Source organism: Cryptomeria japonica, chromosome 5, assembly GCF_030272615.1.
Source record: "Cryptomeria japonica chromosome 5, Sugi_1.0, whole genome shotgun sequence".
Lineage (NCBI taxonomy): Eukaryota > Viridiplantae > Streptophyta > Pinopsida > Cupressales > Cupressaceae > Cryptomeria > Cryptomeria japonica.
The window spans coordinates 550,436,189-550,457,881 of NC_081409.1; the positions used below are offsets into that span (position 1 = coordinate 550,436,189).

The window sequence follows — 21,693 nt, forward strand, 5'->3', positions numbered from 1 at the left end:
AAGCGATGATGGGGAAGGTGGACATTTTTTAATTAAGCCTCAATAAAGATATCGTCTAATGGAGATTAAACATGTTTTAAGAAAAAATTATTGTTTAAAGTAGTATTACAAAAGATTCCCCAGAATTAGTGGGTAGAAGATTATATAAATTTGGAACACGATCAAGTGAGATGGGAATGAATAAATGTCGGTTCTAACACTCTTCACTAATAAAATTATGCGTGTGCCCAGTCCGTCTCTCTCATGATTGCCTCCTGTTGCTCCTCAGTCAAATTATTCTCTCTCTCAAACAACTCGCGCATTTCTTCCACATTTTTCTGTTTCAGAAAATCTGCAGCAGCCTTGCATAACAAATCAAATAGATCTATTATTTCAAGAAAATTCGCTGTCAAAAGAATTTGCAAGAAGGTCGCCTGATTTTTATCTGCAGAAAGAGCTTTTTCAACGAATTGTGTATCCCATATCTTCACATCCTCTTCTGATATAGTGTTGGATTTTGCATGAGTATGGAATTTACAGTAGTCAAATACCATCTCCAACACTTTGCTACTATTGATGTTATCACAAGGAATAGGAAACGTTAGAGGTTCCATTCTTGTTTTTCTCTCTATCAAATTCTTTACGACCACTGATTCCATTGCAGCCATTTTCTCCAGTTTGAAATCTTCATACACTTCTTCATCTCTGAACACCCTGAATGTCACTGTATTTGCCGCCATTTTATTCTCCACAAAATTAAATACTTCTTTTGCAATAATATGCACGACTGAACGGGGATGTAATTAATGGTTAAAAGTGTAGAATTTTGAACCTGACCTATCCTCTCTGAACCAACTGATTAGCAAACAATAACAGCAAAAAGAAGAAAACACCAATATCTTTATTGAAGCTTAATTAAAAAATTACATAAAGGCTGTATATATAAAGAATTTGTAGTCTAGAAGAATAAATAATAACTGCAATTCTAAATATATTCCTAGCTTTGCATGGAAAGCTACTAAGGCTCTCAAACTAAAAAAAACAAACTACTCCCTAAATTAAGAATACAATAAGTGCATGCACAACATGCTTTATTTACTAAAAACAAACTCATGCAAAAAGCAAAACTAAAAATAGTCCTAAGGATTCATGCATGCTGGAGTACATGTTTTATTTGCATGAATAAACAAAAAAAACTATTAACTAAAAATAGCTTATGCATGGTGATGAATGGATAGCTTCATGTCCAAACTGGAGTTGCATGGAGCTGCATGCTAGAGCAGCATCACTTATCAACAAAAAGAGTGTTGAAAGAGTAGAATTTGGACAGAAAGTCTAAACTGTATAGTGATTTGAATATCGAACATCTGGTTTCTAATTTATACCATTCCATGTCTCTATTTCAATGGGTGCGACTTTCACGTTAATTTTGTTGCTGGAAATGATCAATACAAATTTGAAATTTAACTTGCACATCAATAGATTTGACGTATAGTATTTATGTGATCTTTTGATACATGTGTATCTTAATAGCAGTATATAGAGTTATTCTGATTTACTTTCTTTATTATATGGAAGGCCATTTTTATATTGATAGTTATATCATTTTAGAGGTGTGCAAGATGTCTGAAATATTTACAGTTGTTAAATGGAAAAGCAATAAAAATCTATTTGATATTTCATTATTTAGTTATTTATGTCTTTTATGAAATTACAAGTAATAAATTTTAATAAAATTAATTTATAATTATTTATCTTATTTTAAATTTTTAATTTATTGTAGAATAATTATGTTTTCAATTTTTTATTTTAATTTATATAATAATGTTAGGGGAAGATCCATCTCTCTGTATCTCTCTACCTTCCCATTCTAGATCCATCTCCCACCTCTATCCATCTCCCACTTCCTAGCCATCTCCACATCTATCTCTCTATCACTCCCTCTTTCTATCTTTATCTCTCCCTCTCTTTCCATCTATCTATGTTACTCCCTCTTTCTATATCTTTTTATTTCCCTATGATCTATCTATCTCTCCATTTCGCACTGACACTCGTTTTTACTCCTCCCCACCTCTATCTCTGCATACCTCACATTTTCACATACACTCCTTTCTCCCTCCCTATCTCCATCTCTATCTCTCCCCACTCTCTTATTCTCTCTACTACCTCTTTTACCTCTCTCTTTCTCCTTCTAACTATATCTTCCCATCTTTTCCTCTCCCTCTCTGTCTATTTCTCATTATAGCTATCTCTTTTATTAACTCCATCTCTTCTACTCTTTATATCCTTCTACCTCTCTCTATATATCACTTCTATCATCTTTCTATGTCTCCATCTCCACCCTCTTATTTTATCCCTCTTTTTATCTCTATTTCTCTCTCTCTCCCTCATCCTCATTCCTTCCACCTCTGCCTTTCTATATATTTATCTTCCCCCCATCTCTCTCTCTCACCCCTCAATATTTTCTAAGTTATAATTATTTCTCTATTTGTCCTTTCTATCCCCATCTCTCACTCTCTTTATATCTATATCTCCCACTCTCCCTCTCTTGTTATAACTCCCTCCTTTTACATCTCTCTACTTCTCTCTCCTCTTTATTTCTCACTTTTCTTCTCCCTCCACCTGTCTCCTCATCTCATTGTCTCCCTCTTTCTATCTCTATTTCTTGCTCTCCCTCATCTCTCTCTCTCTCTCTCTCTCTCTCTCTCTCTCTCTCTCTCTCTCTCTCTCTCTCTCTCTCTCTAATTATATTTATTTCTCTATCTCTCCTTTCTATCCGCATATCTCCCTGTTTTGCTATCACCCCCTCATGTTATCTCTCTAGTTCTCTTCCTCTGTATTTTTCTCCTTTCTTCTCTCTCCCTCTCCTTTTATAATGGAACCTAGTTATCTTGATAATTCAAAGTTTTGTTTGTCATGTTTGGATCCCTCTAACAAGATGCATAATGTATTTTAAGCTATCACTTCTAGATTGAGACCTTAGATGCACACACACAACATCATTTTTAAAATGACCTGCCAATTAATCTTACACACTAAATAGTTGTATGTAAAATACACCAAAATTTTCCCTAATTGACCTTCCACACTTCTTTGGCGTACCCATTTCACACCAAAGTGCAATTGCTAGTTTTCTAAGGAAATGTTAAATTTGTTATATTAATTATAATATTTTTATTTGAATAATTATTATTTTAGTTTTTAATTATTTAATAAATAAATTTATCTTTTTAAGTTAATTTAAAATAATAATATAAAAAATGTGAATGGTGAGAAGGCAACTCTATAAAGTCTAAACAATACACGATAGTTTGAAGAAAAAGTTCAAATGTAACATAGATAAACTAATTGCATAAAGTAATTATGGGAGAGGATTTTGTATCATTAAGTTTCTCCCTAACATTTCTAGAGGTATGATTAAAAAGAACTAGCTCCCAACCAATAAGTTCATTCACTTCTTCAAGAGTATCTTTAGAAGATTGATGAGCATGATTTAGTCATTAGCCATGAAACCTTGTTGGATTCTAGTTGACAAAGAGTGGTGGAACACATTAAGAGGAAAAAGGTTCATGTGAAGGTCAAGAGAAACAATGGGTGATATTTCATTATGTTGATGAGCTAATTATTCCACCTTTCTTGAGGGTTGAAAGCTATAATATCATACTTATAGTCTCTTCTTGTAGATTGATTATGACCTTGCCAAAATAATCAAGGAAGAGAAGAAGCGGGAGGAAAGGAAATTGTATCAATACAAGGTGTATTTTTTTACTACTCAAAAATATTTATTAGACAAGCCACCTAAAATTCAGCTTTAATCTCTTGCATTTGAATCTCTCTAAACACATTAGAGAAGTTAATAGCTTTAGTGCCTACAAATAAATGAAAATATAACATACTTAGATCATAAAAAATAACATTCCCATATTTTTCAATAATAATAGAATACTCACCCTAGAACTATGTTGTTATGAGGACTACTTGTAAAGGAGACAAGGTTAGTCCCCTAACAAAATTATATACCCTAAGAAAGGAGCTAGCCTAAAATTCCCAAAAGTTATGAATCTAGTCCTAAGATTCCTAAGATTTGGTGCAAAACTTGAAAAGATATTTAAGAGTCTATAATTATCCAACAAATACAAAATGTGAATTAAGAACCCTAAAATGCACTATATAAACCAAGTAGAAAAGCTTGATAAAATATAAATAAAAAAGAATCTAGATCAATTTAGAATTTATAGTTGCTAACCAAATTCTGTATAATATGCAATGTTAATCAAAGAGAAGACTAATGTTGTCAATGATGGCTTTGTTGACCAACCATGGGAAGATGAGGAGAAAGCCACAAATGTCCCTTGGCAAACATATAATCTTGAAATAGTTTATTAAGGTATCATTTTAAAACCTTTTACTAGAGATTATATGAGTTAACCCTATTTTCTCAAGCCTTTTATAGGGGAATAATATCAATAAAAACTTGAAAAGTCTCAATCTTTGTTTAAAAATTAAAATTTTCATCTATAGTAAATAAAGATATTTATTGTGTGTCTGTTAATGAAATTTGGAATAATTAGAATGCCTCATTTAAAAATATTTAAAGCATGCATCCATGAAACTTTTGTCAGTAGGTGGTCTTGAAGGAAAAGAATAGGGCCCGACCTTAAGAAAAAGTTATAGTATAATGAAAGCTTATTGTGGATATTATTTTATAGCCATAGAAGACAAATAATAGTATCCACCAAATCCTTTGAAATATCTTTCAAAAAGGTAACTTTCAAATCTAAATTAGATCTCTAATCATAAAGATTGTACTAAGATCTAGCCCTTTCTATGATATCCATTGAATACACACATATGAATTGACATAGTTCATGATATGAATTTTTCAAGTTTCATTTTTATCAATATCCATGATAATTTATTTATTAATTAGGAAAATATGTTTTAAACATAATATAAGTGGATGTAAACCACCAATATTGTGGATTAGGTACCAATACTCCCAACTTACACAATAAAATCCTTGGTGTGTAACATTGGAAGCATATAGAAAGTTCCTCAAAAAAATTTTAACCTTTAAGCAAAAGGATTCTAAGGAAACCTAACAACATGAATAATAACACATGAGTGGTATCTAACATTATTATATAAATCTATATTTTTGTACTCACAAAAAGAGGTTTAGAAATATAGTAACTAATATTATTGTATCTAGGAAACAATAGCTTGATAGATGGAAAAAATAAAATCTTAAAAATAAATTGGAATGTATAAAAAAAGGAGTTCCATGTGATGGTCCATTTTTGTCCCTTGGATACTCAAGCTAAAGGTTCAAAAAAATGTATCAAGATATTGAATGTCCTGCATAAAAAATATATTCATCCTCCATAAGGGTGAAGAAAGAATAATAATAAAAATGACCATTGACTAATGGTTGTGAGAATTATATAGAGTATTCACCCTAATTGGGGCTTGATAAATTACATGGGAAAATAAATAAATAAATCCTTATGTTTCAAGGACGTAAAAAGCTAGCAAAAGGGGGAATCCTTGATGGATGGAAAAAAGTACTTCAAATTCCTTGGATTGTTGACCACTAATGATAACATAGGATGGTGCAATAACAACAATAATTTACACGGATTAAATAAATGAGGACCAAGTTGAAGCTCTTGGAGTATGGAAAGAATTAAACTTCACTAAATACATCCATTGTTAGAGTAATTGGGTAATTACTTGATTAATTAAACAATATTTGTTTAATTCTTTAAGTTCCCTATTATCTTTTTACACTTAAGCTAACATTAGGTGCATAATAATTAATTCTTTTATTAATTATTATGTGCAAGCCTAGGTTTTCCCTTTTAGGGTTTCTTGACCTATTAGAGGCTATTTTTATTTTCTTTGTATCATTATGACACTACACATTTTTGGTGAATATTGAGCTCTCCTCTTTTGAGCATATTTTTCCTGTGTTTTGTTCTTCAGATTGCTTTGCTTCATTGCTTCTCCTTGTAACAGATTGTTTTAGCTTGCAGAAGATCTTTAGGCTCCTGTGGTGTTGTGTTTCTCAACTCCAACATGGTATCGGAGCTCAAATCTATAGCTATATATTCCTATTTTTGAGAATATTTGCATTGGAAACAAATCTGGGGTTTCAGGCATTTTTTTTGTATGCTTAGGGATAGGCCTTTTTCTATGAACTTTGGGCCTAAACAGACCTCACCATCATGCTCAGAAGGCCCAAAAACCCCTATAGTCATTTAAAATTTGTCTATTATTGACTCCTGAGCATCTAGGTGATTTTTTTCTCCAAAACCAGGCTGTACAGCTCTGGCACGCAAATTGAGAAAAATTCAAAAAAAAATTTCCTTTTTACAGAATGCAGGCTGGATTTTTTATTTTTTTTAATAAATCACAAAAAATCAATAAAAAAAATCGAAAATCTCGAAGGCAAAACAAAAAAAAAGGTTATAAAAAAAAAATTTGGAAATTAGGGTTTCCCGTAGCTATCGATGACCTAACAGTCTAGCCACCATACGGTGACCAGACCTATCAGTCCAGCACCCCCTACTGGCCCCATCTGCAGGCTCCCACTGGCCCAGCCCCCGCTGGCCCCAGTAACCGACGACCCACCCTTCGGCTCCCGCCGCACCCCCGCCAGCCCCGCCCTGCTGGCCCCCGCTGGCCCTTCGGTCACCGCTGCTAGAATAGTCTGCCACCTCACCACCCAGATTATCTCCGTTGCTATCTGACTCGACCACCACCGCTGCCGCCATTCGGCCACCTCCTCCTGGCTCGTCCATCGGACCACCCCCTATAGCCTTTTGAGGGGGGGTTGGCTTTTTGGTCCTATCTTTCGCATCTGGAGTCATTTTTTGGAAAACGAATAGGCGTCAAGAGAGGATTCCGAGCTAGACATCATGATTTTGGATTATTTTTTTGACTCTTCTTTTTTACTGTACTTCTTTCAAGTCAAAGTCAAGCTTCTTTTCTACACTTCCGGGGCCATAGAATGGGCAAATAGACTCCATTTTTTGAAAACAAATAGGCGTTGGAAAGCTCTCAGCATGCTCTATTCAGATTTGTGATATTTTTCTTAATAATTTTCATTAGGTACATGAGATATCGGTTTGAATTTATTTTTCTTATGCACTACTTCCTTCTCATAAGTATGTATTAGGGTTTGGGTTTATCTATTGTGGGGGGGTGTTTTTTCTTGCTTTCTATCATTTATATCAGAAATCCAGAACACCAAAACTCTCAAAACAAACAAACCCTTCTACATCTTTTGTCTATTCTGAAAGATTGTATAATAAATAAATCAACAAGCAGGTGTCGGTGCAGGTATAGAGTTTTGTTTTCATGGCAGATCCTTCAGTTGAGTTGTTGACTTCACACAAATATCACACCTAGAAGCCCCGCATCACGAGGCTTCTCAGGGAACGAGGGTTGTGGTCTTGTTTGGATGAGGTTCAACCTGTATTGCAGTGTCCTTATGAGCTTCTTTAGCATAGGAACAAGATGGATGAGGCCATGGGTTTGCTCTCCTTGCATGTCTTCGACAGTCTTCTATTTCACCTTGATGAGTTTCTCACTCCTCAGGATATGTGGTTGAAGTTTGATTCTCTCTTTGGGAGGGTTAATGAGATTCAGGCATTACAGATTGAGGTAGAGTTGGTTTCTTTGTCTCCTGATTCCTTTCCCACCATTGAGGATTTTTTGAACAAGTTCAAGACTACCTGATCTGTTCTTCAGGGATGTGGCAAGATCAAGATAGACACAGAGTGCATTTTTTTGATTCTTTGAAAGCTTCGAGGTCATTTTCAATTTTTTACCTCTGCTTTCTACTCCACCACGGCTGGCTTGGGTGCTCGTTTCACCATGCCTACCTTTGATGTATTTTGTGAGCATTTGTCTCGTGAGCAGTCTCATCTTTCTTAGTTGGATCTTCTTTCAGGATCCAAAAACAAAGCATTGGTTGCTCAATCCTCTAAGGAGAAACCAAAGAAAAAACTAAAGCCGAAGAAGCCTTCTATAGGTAGTGAGAATCCCTCCAATCCTACTCCTAAGTCTATATCTAAACCATCATTTCCTCCCAAGCATGAGAAATCTTCACAGTCTGGTGAGCCTTCCTCCAAGACTAAGAAGAAATCAGGAGATACTTGCAGTTTTTGTGGCAAGGAAGGGCATCCCATATCCAGGTGTTGGAAATGTTTAGAGGCTTTAGAGGAAGCCATGCAGCAGCATCACATCTCCTCACCTCAGGCATTTTCTCCTTCCACAAGGAAAGTTCATTTTCTCACTGCTCAAGCTTCAACCTATGGGTCCACATGGATACTTGATTCTAGTGCTTCTCACCATATGACTCACACTCAGCAGTTGGTTACTTCTCTTACCTCATGTGGTACTTCACAGATTGCAGTGGGTGACTTAGTTCAGCTTTCAGTCTTGGGTTCAAGTTTTGTCTCATTGGATGGGGGTACTCTGCAGGATGTTCTGGTTGTTCCCAACATCTCGATGAATCTCCTGCCAATTTATCAGATTTGTCACTCTGGCTCTGGTAAGATAGTTGATTTCTCACCACATGATGTGGTTATTCGGGACCTCCATGATTTTGATTTAGTTGTTGCTACTGGGAGTGTTGATACTGCTTCTCGCCTGTATAGATTTGATGGATTTGAGCCCTCTGTGGGTGTTGGTTCATCTCTTATAGCACATGCAGATTCAGTGAGTAACCTTTGGCATGAGTGCTTGGGCCATGTCAATTACAAATATCTTTAGTAGATGAGTACATAGGCACTTGTTCTTGGGCTCCCATAGATTTCTGCACTGATGGTGTTTGTCATGGTTGTGTGCTTGGCAAGCATCATAGAGATCCCTTTCTGAAGGGAAGAGCCCCTCGTGCTTTGGCACCCTTGGAATTGATTCACAGTGATCTCATGTCATTTCCCACTCCTTTTTCTGGGGCCAAGCATGTGCTCACTTTTATTGATGACTTCTCCAGATGCACATGGGTGTACTTTCTTAAGTACAAGTCTGATGTTTTTGATTCATTTTGAATCTTCAAAACATTTGTTGAGAAGCAGTCAGGTTGTTCTATTCAGCAGATACGTATAGATAATGGGGGGAGTATGTGAATCAGGATTTCAGAGATTTTTGCACTGATCATGGTTTGCAACATCATTTTACTGTTCCCTACACACCTCAGTAGAATGGTGTTGTTGAGCGCGAGAACATAACTTTACAGGAGATGGCGAATTGTATGATTCAGTCTAGGTCCATGGATTCATCTTTTTGGGTTGAGGCAATCAATTATGCCAACTATATTCAGAATCGGATGCCTCACAAGGCTATTCGACATATGACCCCTAAGGAGGATTGGTCTCATAACAAGCTTGATGTTTCTTTTTTTCGAGTGTTTGGTAGTGAGGCATGGGATTTTATTCCTGATGCTTAGAGGAAAGCCACGGAGCGAAAGAGCCGACCATTCATTTTTGTTGGCTACTATGAGGATGTTAAGGTGTACTGGTTGTTTGATCCTGATTCCAGAGAGGTCCTATTTCGACGAGATGTTCAGTTTGATGAGCACCTTCCCACAGTGGATACCCCGAGTCCATGTCTACTCCTCTGCCTACTCCTTCCACTGCATCTCTTCAGGATCTTTTTGAGGATTATTCTGATCATGGTGCTAATGATCCACCATCCCCACCTCCACCTATTCCACCTTAGATGCCCAAGTGGGCTCACATTACTATTGAGGTGGCAGTGGCTGGTGATCCTTTAGATACTCGTCGGACCCGTTCTCATACTATGGGTTCTAGTCTTTTGAGTCATGCTATTTCAGATGATCCTCAGAAGTTTTCAGAGGCTACCGGTTGTCCTGAGTGGGATTGTGCTATGGAGGAGGAGTATTCTTCTTTAATGAGGAATCATACTTGGGATCTTTGTCCTCTTCCTAAGGGCAGAAAGATGGTTAGGTGTCATTGGTTGTATCGCACCAAGTATGCTGCTGATGGTTCCATTGATAAGTACAAAGCATGTCTTGTTGCGAAGGGTTTTTCACAGGTTGAGGGTATTGATTACTCTGAGACCTTTTCCCCTATCGCCAAGATGAACTCCATTCTCTTTGTACTATCTCTTGCAGCTTCTCGAGGTTGGCCTATTTTTCAGATGGATGTGAAGACTGCCTTCTTGCATGGGGATCTACAAGAGAAAATCTACATGGAGCAACCTTAGAGATTTGTGTAGGATAGTTCTTTGGCTTGCAGACTTTGACATTCATTGTATGGTCTCAAACAGGCCCCTTGAGCTTGGTATAAGAAGATGGATTCTCTCTTGCTCTCCACTAGGTTCACCCACAGTCATTCTGATCACATAGTGTACATTCAACTTCTTGAGGGTGAGATCCTGATTCTTGTGCTATATGTTGATGATCTCCTCATCACCGGTAGCTCATCCTCTCTAATTCAGCGTACTCAGCAAGCCTTGATGGATCAATTTGAGATGATAGATCTTGGTCTTTTGCACTATTTCCTTGGTCTTCAGGTGATTTAGTCTTTTGATGGGATCTACATTTACCAGTAGGAGTATGCTCTTGATATGCTTCGAATCTTCAACATGCTTGATTGCAAGCCTGCTCCCACTCCACTTTAGTCAAGGGTTGTTTTGATCACCACTTTCCCCACTCCTTCAGTAGATTCTACACTTTACAGGCAATTGGTTGGTAGTTTGTTGTACTTGACTCACACGTCCTGATATTTCCTTTGTGGTTGGCCTTGTCTCTTGATTCTCCCATGATCCTCATGAGAGTCATTGAAAAGAAGCCAAACGTATTTTGCAGTACATTCAAGGCTCTAGTTCTCATGGCATTCACTATACATCAGGGGACCCTCACATTGTTGGCTACACTAACTCCGATTGGGCTAGTGATATCACTGATCGGAAGTCTACTTCTGGCTTTGTTTTTTGTCTTGGCTCTAGTCCTAACACATGGTCTTGCAAGAAGTAGACTAATCATGCATTATCATCTACAAAGGCTGAGTACTGCACTATTGTGCTCATCGGTCAGGAGATCTTATGGCTTTGATAGTTGATGTCTGAGTTTGGTTTTCCTCCTCATAGTCCCACTGTTCTTTGGTGTGACAATCAGAGTGCTATTCATATTTCCTACAACCCAGTAGAGCATCAGTGGATGAAGCACATTGAGCTTCACATGCATTTCATCTGTGAGTTGATTCAGGATGTTGTTCTCATTCTAGAGTGCATTCCCACTATTGAGCAAGATGCAGACATCTTCACGAAACCTTTTGCATCACCGCACTATCTTTAGTTGCGCTCTATGCTTGGGGTGAAGGAAGTTGTCTTTGGGGGGTCTTTATGAGGTCTTCCTTCCTTCTTCTTCTTTCAGCATGTTCTTTTATATCTTTTTGGAGAGGATTTTTTTCCCACTAGGTTTTCTCCTTTGTCTCTATTTCATAGAGATTTCATTGTATTTGGGTACCTGATCAGGCCTTGTTGTCGGGACCCATCTTTCCTGCTTTTAGTAGTTGTTCTAGATTTTAGCTTGTCCCTAAGTCTAGCTTAAAGGGTGGTGTTAGAGTAATTTGGTATTTACTTGATTAATTAAACAATATTTGTTTAATTCTTTAAGTTCCCTATTATCTTTTTACACTTAAGCTAACATTAGGTGCATAATAATTAATTCTTTTATTAATTATTATGTCCAAGCCTAGGTTTTCCCTTTTAGGGTTTCTTGACCTATTAGAGGTTATTTTTCTTTTCTTTGTACCATTATGACACTACACATTTTTGGTGAATAATGAGCTCTCCTCTTTTGAGCATATTTTTCCTATGTTTTTTTCTTCAAATTGCTTTGCTTCATTGCTTCTCCTTGTAATAGATTGTTTTATCTTGCAGAAGATCTTTAGGCTCCTGTGGTGTTGTGTTTCTCAACTCCAACATCCATAAGTCTTCAAAAATTAATATTGGTATTTGTTGGACCAATAGAAATTTAATTTATTATAAGTGTTGAAAAAAGGTAATAACACTTGATCTATGGAGACACGTCCCTAGTCAACTAGGCATTCATATCATATAAGAGGGATAAAGGTGATAGAAGTATTATGACTTAATACAGTTTTGTTGCCTAAAAAATAACTAGCTGCCTAAAGGACATTATAAGATATAAAAATATAAATATTATACATATTAATTCCTTGAAAACAAACAATGTTGAAACTTAAATATTAAAATTTTAACATATAAAAGAGAATACTTTTGTGGATGTATATTAAACCGCTAACATTTTACAAAAAGTAAATTATAAAGAAGTGTCAAGTTTAATTTTGTGACCCAACTCATAAAGAGAAGAAAAAATATTCTACAAAAGAGATTCACTTGAATCAAAAGTTCCTATGTAGAAGTTAAACTACAAAATCCTCCATTTCTCTAGCACATATTATCTCTCTATCTTTATTATCCAATAGGCTATCACACCTTTACTACAAAGTCACAATCTTTTCAAGAAGTGATATGTCATGGTTGACACTATGATGGTACCACTAGGAAGAATCTCATATATTTTATTTACTATAACTCTTCCAAAGAGTTCAAGTAATAAATTTTATATTTTGGAATCTTTATAGTAATTTTTGAATCCAAACCCTAAAATATTGAACAAGTCTAAGGGGACTAGCATCACTAGAAGAAATTTTAGATTTATAATTAACAATATTATTCCATCCCTTATCCTTTTCTTGCAAAAGGTTAGGACTAGAGGTACCATTTTTTAAAGGCTTAGGGTCGTGGAGAACCAAATTTTAGTCCTTTGTTTTATACTTAGATGAGTAAATTAATAGGAACCATTTAAAAGTTTTGAGTATAGACAAATTTGAGCCTACTTTATTTTTCCAATCTATGTATCCATTGTCTTCTTCCAATTATTAGATAGGTCCAATTCAACATAGAATTACCACTAAGAAAAAGATGAAAATAATTATTTAGGTCAACACAAATCATTATGCATGATAAAGAAATACTTGGATCAAACACTATAATCTGAGAAGGGTAACCAAGGGAACTTAATCCAAATAGGGGCTGAAATATTTTTCATTAAAGATGATAAAAATCCCAGGTCTAAGATTTTTAAAATAAAAAAGAATATTAGAAAATGTGAGGGTAACATTTTTTTAGGATAGCATTAAGATAGTATGATTTTATAAATGAGAGGAAAGAAATATTTACTATGACTCTGTATGACATCATGATGAGACCATATAGGAAACAAGCACTATGGACCTAATCCTTGAGCATAATTTCCAAGGAGACCATTTCCATATACTACCATATCAATATGAAATTATATAACTAGTGACATGCCTTATTAAATTTAAGAATGGGAAGACAACTATTTGGAAAGTTTTAGAGAGAATATCATAGCAGACACCTTAAGGATAAAATTTTGAGGTTGCTTGAGCATGGGAGCCATTCATAGCCATAATAAATCTTTAAAATATAGTAGCAATATACATGGAGTTGTGAAAAGATAAATCCATAAGAAAATGTTTCCTAGAGGCATAGCATCTTCAATAGTTCCACAATAAAGAAAAACAAATTACACTAATGGATAATAATTTAAAATTAGTAGGATATTTATATTGAAAAATTTAAGAAAACCTTAGTAGAGGTCCTAAATTTATTATTAAATTATAGTTTAAAAATCACCATTAGTTATAATTAGGTAAATTGAGATAGGGATTGAACCGTTATATATAGTAGCCAATAAGGAAAAGAAGAGGGATCTAAATAGTAGTGACACTACCAAAAAACCAAAGGCGATATACTACAAGAGGACTAATAGACAATCGCAAAAGTAAAAGAGATTGAGAGAAAACAAGAAAACTCAACTAAACCAACTACTGATTTTTCAAAACTTTGAGACCCTTAATGACTTGAAACTCCTTGTTGAGTAGATTGACCTTGTCTATAATAGACATCTCCTTGTTTGCATTTACCTATTGCGAGGGAGTAGCATTTGGAGTAACATTCCCTTTCCCTTTTTAGAGACTAGACTAACAAAATAGTAGAAGCAACAACCATCTCAACCCTTTTATGCTTTGAATTCTTACTTTCTTATTCCTATTATAAAACTTGCATAGAGACTATCATAATTTTAACCATCTCCCCACTCAACACCATGAATTCCTCTATATTTTTCACTATTTCATCATATTTTTCCTAAAGATCGACAACCATATTCTCCAAAAAAATATTGTCCTCCTTAAAAACTATAGTAAACTTAATGGAATCCACCTCTTTCTCTAGAATATCCTACTTGTCAACTTTATCTTCTATTCTCTTCATAGAATCTATAACCATCCTATCAAAAGCCTTCGAAGGCTAATCCATTGCCTTAGCCTAAGCTAGAGCCTCTAATTTTATAATCTTCACCTTCACTATGTGGATTTTAGCTAGCTTCCATTTAGAAATCTAATTTTCAAGATAATAGGTAGTACATAACTTGTTTAGTTTCTATCTAAGATTGACTTATAGCTTATAGGATGGTGTTAAATAGGGAACTGGGTTGAGCAACCTAACTTTATGATCTTCTTCCTTGGAGAGTATTAGAAGGTGGAGAATCTTCAAGGGACAAATGAAAAGGATGGGACCAAGTATAGCTAAAACCAACAGAAATTTATTCCTAGGGTTGTATAAAACAAAGTTTTTTCAATTAATGAGAAGCAGAGGAAATAATTTCCATATTCTTCATTTTTGTCATGCATTGCAGGCTAGTGCTAGAAGCCATCCTTTTAGAGTCACGTGTGTTTTAAAAATCATGGTGGAAGAGGTAGCCAAGATATTAGTCATAGGGGGATAGTTCAAATATAAAACCAAGTAGGGATTAGTAGTGTGGGGAAGAGAGGTCTAAGATGGGGTGAGCCTTAAATTATAATACTGCCTTACGATAAAACCCCAATGAAGAGGGATAGCCTTGGGTTTAGATTAACCTATAGAATAATGAATCCAAAAGGAAAAATTAATATTCATATCATGTCTGAAGTAGTCAAGCATATAGGAAAGTTAAGAGTGAAATATTCTCAAACTCCCATCCAAGGTAAGATGATTCATGATGACCTGGGGGATGGATTTCCACACCCAAGGAAGGTATTCATGGTTGAAGCCATTCTGCAAATGGGTAATTGTAGCATCCTAAAATTTTATACCTTGCAATTTTGATTGCATTAGGGGCCCTCACCTTAGTGTTTTCATCATCTTACTTGATTGGGACCTGTTTATGCCTCCCCCATGAAATAAACATCATATTTTCACACTTTACCTTGGTGAGACCCCTTGTCCTTCCCCTAAACTAGGGTAGGACTAGGGAATGGCACCCTGATCCTCACCAGGACCATGGTGCCATGCCATAGTCCTCCTCAATTGGGCCCTAATTTAAACCCTTAGACCTATCTCAAATTTGAGCAGGAAACTTTTCCCCATATTGGCCTATGTCACAAAACTAATATGTTTGATGACAAGCAAGTATATAATGAGGTCTTCCCCTCTCATTTTGGCATAAGGTGGAGATGATCATAAGGAAAGGAGACTACATTCAAGCATTCAAGCATTCTCCAAGGTTGCATATTCTTCATCTATCCATTGGAGCACCATTAAATCATTCATTTGGAAGCATGTGCGTGTGATTAGGGTTTTGTCATATTCATGCCATTTAATACAACATATGTGATTACATTCAAGAAGTAAAGCATCCTTATCATTCATTGCAGATCTAAGGTATACCTTTCCATTATTTACTTCAGTATTTGCAATATTTCATTCAAGGTTGATTCTAAACCGGAGTTTGACCAAAGGAAAACCCCTATTCCCAACCCCTTTCTTCTTCCTTCTATGTGTAGGAAGTTGATGAGTAGTTGTACTTTTGGAATTAAGCTTTTTTTGCAGAGACGCAAAAACCCTTTTTGACATGTGGAATGTTCGGAGGAACGATAGGAGGGTGACTTGGTCCAGGAACACGGTCCCTGCAACTTTTGGTAGATTTCATAGAGTAACTTTGAATCATCTCAAACTTCTTAGATCCAGGTGCACGACAAAATCTCGAATCTGTAGCTAACTATTTTTGCATATTTTCCTTCAAATCTTAGCAGTTTACACTAATTTTACAATTCAATTTATAAAAGAGGAAAACCCAAATCAATCCAATTCACTCAATATTCAATCCTTGTCTCATTTAGGATTGGATCTAGTTTATTTATCCCCTCTTTTGAATGTAAAGTCCTCCAAGTGAAAATTGACTTAGTGATTTATCCCTTTCATGTCACAAATTGCTAAGCTCAAATTTTCCACTTTAAATTTTAGTGAACTCGAGTCCTTACACCATTAATTTTGATTTTTATTTTCACATTTTAGTGTATACAATTTAAAATTTAAATTTTCATTTATAAGTTTGATTTCCTTGCAAATTTAAAAAATTTAGAGGTTAATTTCACTAAACCCTACTGTTTAATTTGGACAAATTATTTCAGATCTAAGTACTTTTTCAGTTTCAAAATTCAAAATTTCATCTACAAGTCAAATTTCACAATTAAATTTAAAAATTAAATTGTTAATTTCCATAGTGCTTGTTTAAATTTTGAATTTCCCCCATAAAATTTGGTTTATTATTTAAATTTAAATTCAAATTTACAATTTTGCATCAAATTGCAATTTCAAAATTAAATTTTAAAATTAAGTGGTTAATTTCAAAAACCTTAATTTTTAAAATTTTGAAAAATTGGGCTTGTGGGTTGTTTAAATTTTGAATTCCCCCCTTTAAATTTGGTTATTAATTTCAATTCAAATTCAAAATTGCAATCTTGGATCAAATTTCAATTTCAAATTTAAATTTTAAAATTAAGTGGTTATTTAAAAAGACCCTAATTTTTAAATTTAAATTAACCGTGTGCATTTCCCAAAATTACATTAACTATCTCAATTTCCAAATTTCAATCCTAGATTTAATTTAAAATTTAAAATTAAGAGGTTCTTTTTACAAGGCCCTAATTTTAAATTTAAATTTCTTGCGGACAATTTCCAATTTAAATTTTAAAATTAAGTGGTTAATTTAAAGAGCCCTAATTTTTAAATTTAAATTGATTCTTTCAATTCTCAAATTCCAACATTTCATTTTTCAATTTTAAAATTAAGAGGCTATTTTTAAATTCCTAATTTTAAATTTGATTGTTTATCTCCTAGTGGGTAATCTTAAATTTAAATTAAGAGATTATTTTTTGCATAATCCTAATTTTAAATTTCCTAGGAGGTTAAATTATTGCTTATTATTCTTTCAATTAATTTTCTTATTTAATTGAATAATCACTTTTCTAAAATTTTGCATTAAATTCAATTTTCAAATTTCAACTTTTAAACTTTAAACTTCAAATTTCAGATTTCATTTCATATTTTTCAAAATTAAAAAGAAAACACAAAAAAAAGAATTATTAAAAAAAATAAAAAATACAAAAAATTCTTGTTTTATGCATTTTGGATGTTTGTATGCTTTAGTTCATTTCATTGCAATAGTTAGAATTTCTTTTCAAAATATCCTTTTGAAGAAGTATATAGTACAGAGGAACTTGAGGAGGCCCTTGATGGTTTTCTTTATCTTAATCCTTCTAAACTATCCTTTTTCAAAAGGTTAAGGGTGGGTGCAAGAAGTTGGGTCCCAATTAGGGGGAAGTGCATGCATTGGGAAGAATGCCGCCAAAATTAGGGACCTGTTTATTAGGAAATGAGCACCCATTATGCTTCGGGCTCTTGAGTTAAAAATTCATAAAATGGGGCCTGATTTTTTAAAATATATATTTTTTAAATAATGGGGCCTCATTTTGTAAAAGTATTTAAAAAAAATCCTACAAACTCATTTTTACACTTTATATAACAGGTACCTATCACATTTAAATAACTACGACATGTTATAGAATGGGGCCCCATTATTTAAAATTTGAAAACCAACCCCACCATGTGCATCGACACTTGGGTTGGGTAAGCCTTGGAATGCCCAAACCTGAGCCTTGGACCTGCAAATATAAGGTTGGACTATATGAGTAACAAAATATTAACTTCTAACATATATTTGATGCCCAAATTTAGAAAATTGTCACATGAAATTAAAACCCATTAGAGATTAGATTGTGTAGATTCCAAATATATAATTATTTTTTAAGATTTGATATTTTTTCTATTTTTTATTAATATGTACTAGAATTGGTCCATAAACTTGAAATATTGAGTTTTTTTAGTTATCTAATAACTTTTTTATTTCTACATTTTTTGAAAAACAAATTATGACTTTCATGTAATATAGCTTCTGGATTAGATTGTGTTAGTTTGTTTGCATCAATGTTTCAGATAATACTATGTAATCCATCATTAGGATTGCGGAAAACTAATGTCTTTAAATTAAATGGCATCAATCTACAGAGAATTATTTTCAATATTTAAAAAAAAAAATTCAAAAATTGATAAGTTTAGGTCAAATTATGGTGGTCGTACACAAGGGGTTTTTAACAACGAATATAACAAGTAGAAAATTAATAGAAAAAAACAAATATTCAAAAAAAGGTATCCTCATCAATCTTCAATGTGTTACAAATATTTTCCCAAAAGGGTTTTAAAAAAAAGCATTTATTTGTGTCAAAAAAGTGGTGGTCGTACATGTGCATGGTTCGGTCCTAAAATGGGCATTTTTAAATAGTGGTTTTTAGAAATCCCTTTTGAAATTCAAATTATATTATCTGAGTATTAAAATAAATTACATATTTGAAATTTTTAAATAGTGGTTTTTAGAAATCCCTTTTCAAATTCAAGTTATGTTATCTGATTATTAAAATAAATTACATATTTGAAAACTATATTACGAGCACTACATTTTTCATTACTAACTTTTTTCAAGATTCAATCTCTAAGTGCTTCAAATTTTTAGGTCAAATGTGGCAAAATCTGAAAATCAAGGAAAACACTTCCACTTTTTGGCCAAAAAGTTGACTCAACTTTCTACCCACACCCTTAATCAACATAATTCATAAGTCATTTAGTAGTGATGTGATGGATTAAACTCTTGATGACTTCATCCTTCCCTCTAAATCATCCTCTAAATCTCCAACAATTCACAAGGATATTGTCATGCATGACAATCCGCTTTATGAACCTTTACCTTCTATCAATCCTATTTATAAAGAATCTTTTGTGATAAAAGAAGTTGATGTGGTGGACAATCCTCTTTATCAATCTTTACCTTTTAGAGATGATACCTTAATGAACCATGATAATTCCTCTCCTAAATCTTCTCTTGTTCATGATGATACTTTGATAAAAGAAAAGATTATTAACGCTCCTTTTACAACTCTCCCTCTTAAGGATGAAGTTTTGAAAATTGATGTTGATCTTTCTCCTAAAAAATTTCCTTTCCTATAAGAAAACCTTGGAGAAAGAGGATGATATCATAAATACCTTCCTTGATGTCACTCTACCTTCCATACATCATATCTCTCCTAGAGAATAAGTGTTGATGGACATTGATTTACCCTCTAATGAATTTGGTCCTTCCAATGAGGGAACATTGGTGCAAGAAGAGGTTATAAGCACTTATTTAAAAGATCTCCCTCCTAAAGATGAATCTTTGAAGAATGATGTTTATCTTGAAATGTACCTCCCTCATGAGAATAATTTGGTGCAAGAGGATGAAATCATTAGCAATTTCCTTAATGCTCTCCCTTCTAAAGATGTATTATTGGATAACAAAGAGATCAATCAAGTAAATACAATTCATGTTTCTAGTTATGAGAATCCTAAACCCAAGCAACCTCCCAATATCTTAAAAGTTTCAAAATACATATGTGAAAGAGAAGCTATGGAAAGACAATTAGAACAAAAATATGTTTTGAAATACATCAAACATTTAATGCTTGTGTCAAAAAGAAAGATCCTAATATTCTTCTCACTTCTCTTTCTTCCCCCTCTCACCATAAGAAGGACATTGATAAGGATATTTTTGAGAATCTCCATGGTATCTTAGCAAAGATCTCCCTTTCGGACTTGATTCAAACTTCCCCTTCATACTATAGCTTAATCCTAGAAACCTTTCATAAAGTGGTTCCTCATCCTTCTTCTAAACCAAATGATATCACATTCTCACAAGATGAATTTCCTTCAATAGAGGTTAGAAATAGAGATATTATGATTACTCCTTGCATTTATAATCAAAACATAAAAGGTACCTTAATTGATAATGGGTTAGCACTTAACATTTATCGTGTTGACTTATTAGACAAGATAAATTGGGATCATTCTTCTATTCAACCTGATCCTCTTTGTGTTAGTGGCTTTGATAATTTTCCTAGAGAGACACTTGGTATAGTCATATTATCCATAAAAGTATGATCTATGACTATACCTACTCCTATTCATCTCATGCCCAACCATCTTAGTTATAATCGTATTCTAGGTAGAATGTGGATTCATTCTATGAAATAATTCCTTCTACTCTTCATCACACAATCAAATTCATATATCACAATGAACATCACACAATCAAGGCTAATCACAATCCTTATGATTTTGTTCATGACGGAGTAGGATTCCTTTCTCCCTTAATACTATGATTCCTTCAATAACAAAATCTCCTATCAATGATGCTTCTTTAGCAAAGATTTGGGGAACATTAGACTTTATCCCTCAATCTATGCATGAATCCTTGAAGGAGCCTTGTGTGTCATTTATCCAAACTTCTTCTAAATCAATTCCCACCTCTCCTTCCAACACGTGTCTTGATGATGATGAGGGATCTTTAGATTTTGATACTAGGAATGAACCCTCTCCTCTAGACATTTCATCATCTATACATGCAAATAATGGATATGGTTTAGGATGTGTGAAATAAAGTTTTGATGGTCATGACAAATATACACCATACTTTTCCCAAGAAGATTTAGCTTTCCAAAGTCCTCCTTTTTTGACAACCCCTCCTCCATTGTCCAATACATCTATGTCTTCTTACAACTTCTCATCACAACAAGAAAGTATCTTGTATGAGCTTCTTAAAGCCAACTTGATCACTCTCCCTTTAAAGAATCAAAGAAAGAATTATAAGAACACTAACATGATTCTTATTTTTGCAACTATCATAAAATCCATGGCCACTCCACTAATGATGTCATGATTTAGTGGATAAAATTAAGCAACTTATTGTAATTGGTACCATTCCAATAATAGATGGCAATGAGTTGGACTCTCTTATTTTTCCCTTTACATAACATTTAAGTTCCTATTATGTTTCTCCTCATTATGTGACATTGGTAGCTTACCTATTGGGTGCTCATTGTCATTCATGATGGTACAATTTCAAGTGCAATCATACTGTGGTAGTAACAGAATAGTATTTTTATTCTTGTCTCCATGCTTGGGGAAAAAGAATAACATTTAAATCATCCTTTGCCAATTTCCCTTTGTTGAGTAGGGCCGTTAATAAGGATCACTTATCAATTGTGGAGGTGTATATCCCTATTGAGGACCACCTTCCTCTTATTGGAACAAGTATTCCTAATAAGGATATTATCCTTGCCTTATAAGTGCATATCCTTAATTGGACCTCTTTCTTAGTGTTGAAAGTCTATATTCATTCATCAAATTATTCTCTTCATTGAGCAGTATCTTTTATAATGA

At 34.1% G+C, this 21,693-nt stretch overlaps 1 protein-coding gene across 1 annotated transcript; it reads right to left on the reverse strand.

The window, feature by feature from the left end:
* Positions 1-215: 215 nt before the first annotated feature.
* On the reverse strand, positions 216-719 carry LOC131875968 (SKP1-like protein 11). Its single transcript, XM_059220714.1, has one exon. It carries the CDS (start codon positions 717-719, stop codon positions 216-218), a length of 504 nt encoding a protein of 167 aa, XP_059076697.1.
* Between the last annotated feature and the right edge of the window lie 20,974 nt (positions 720-21,693).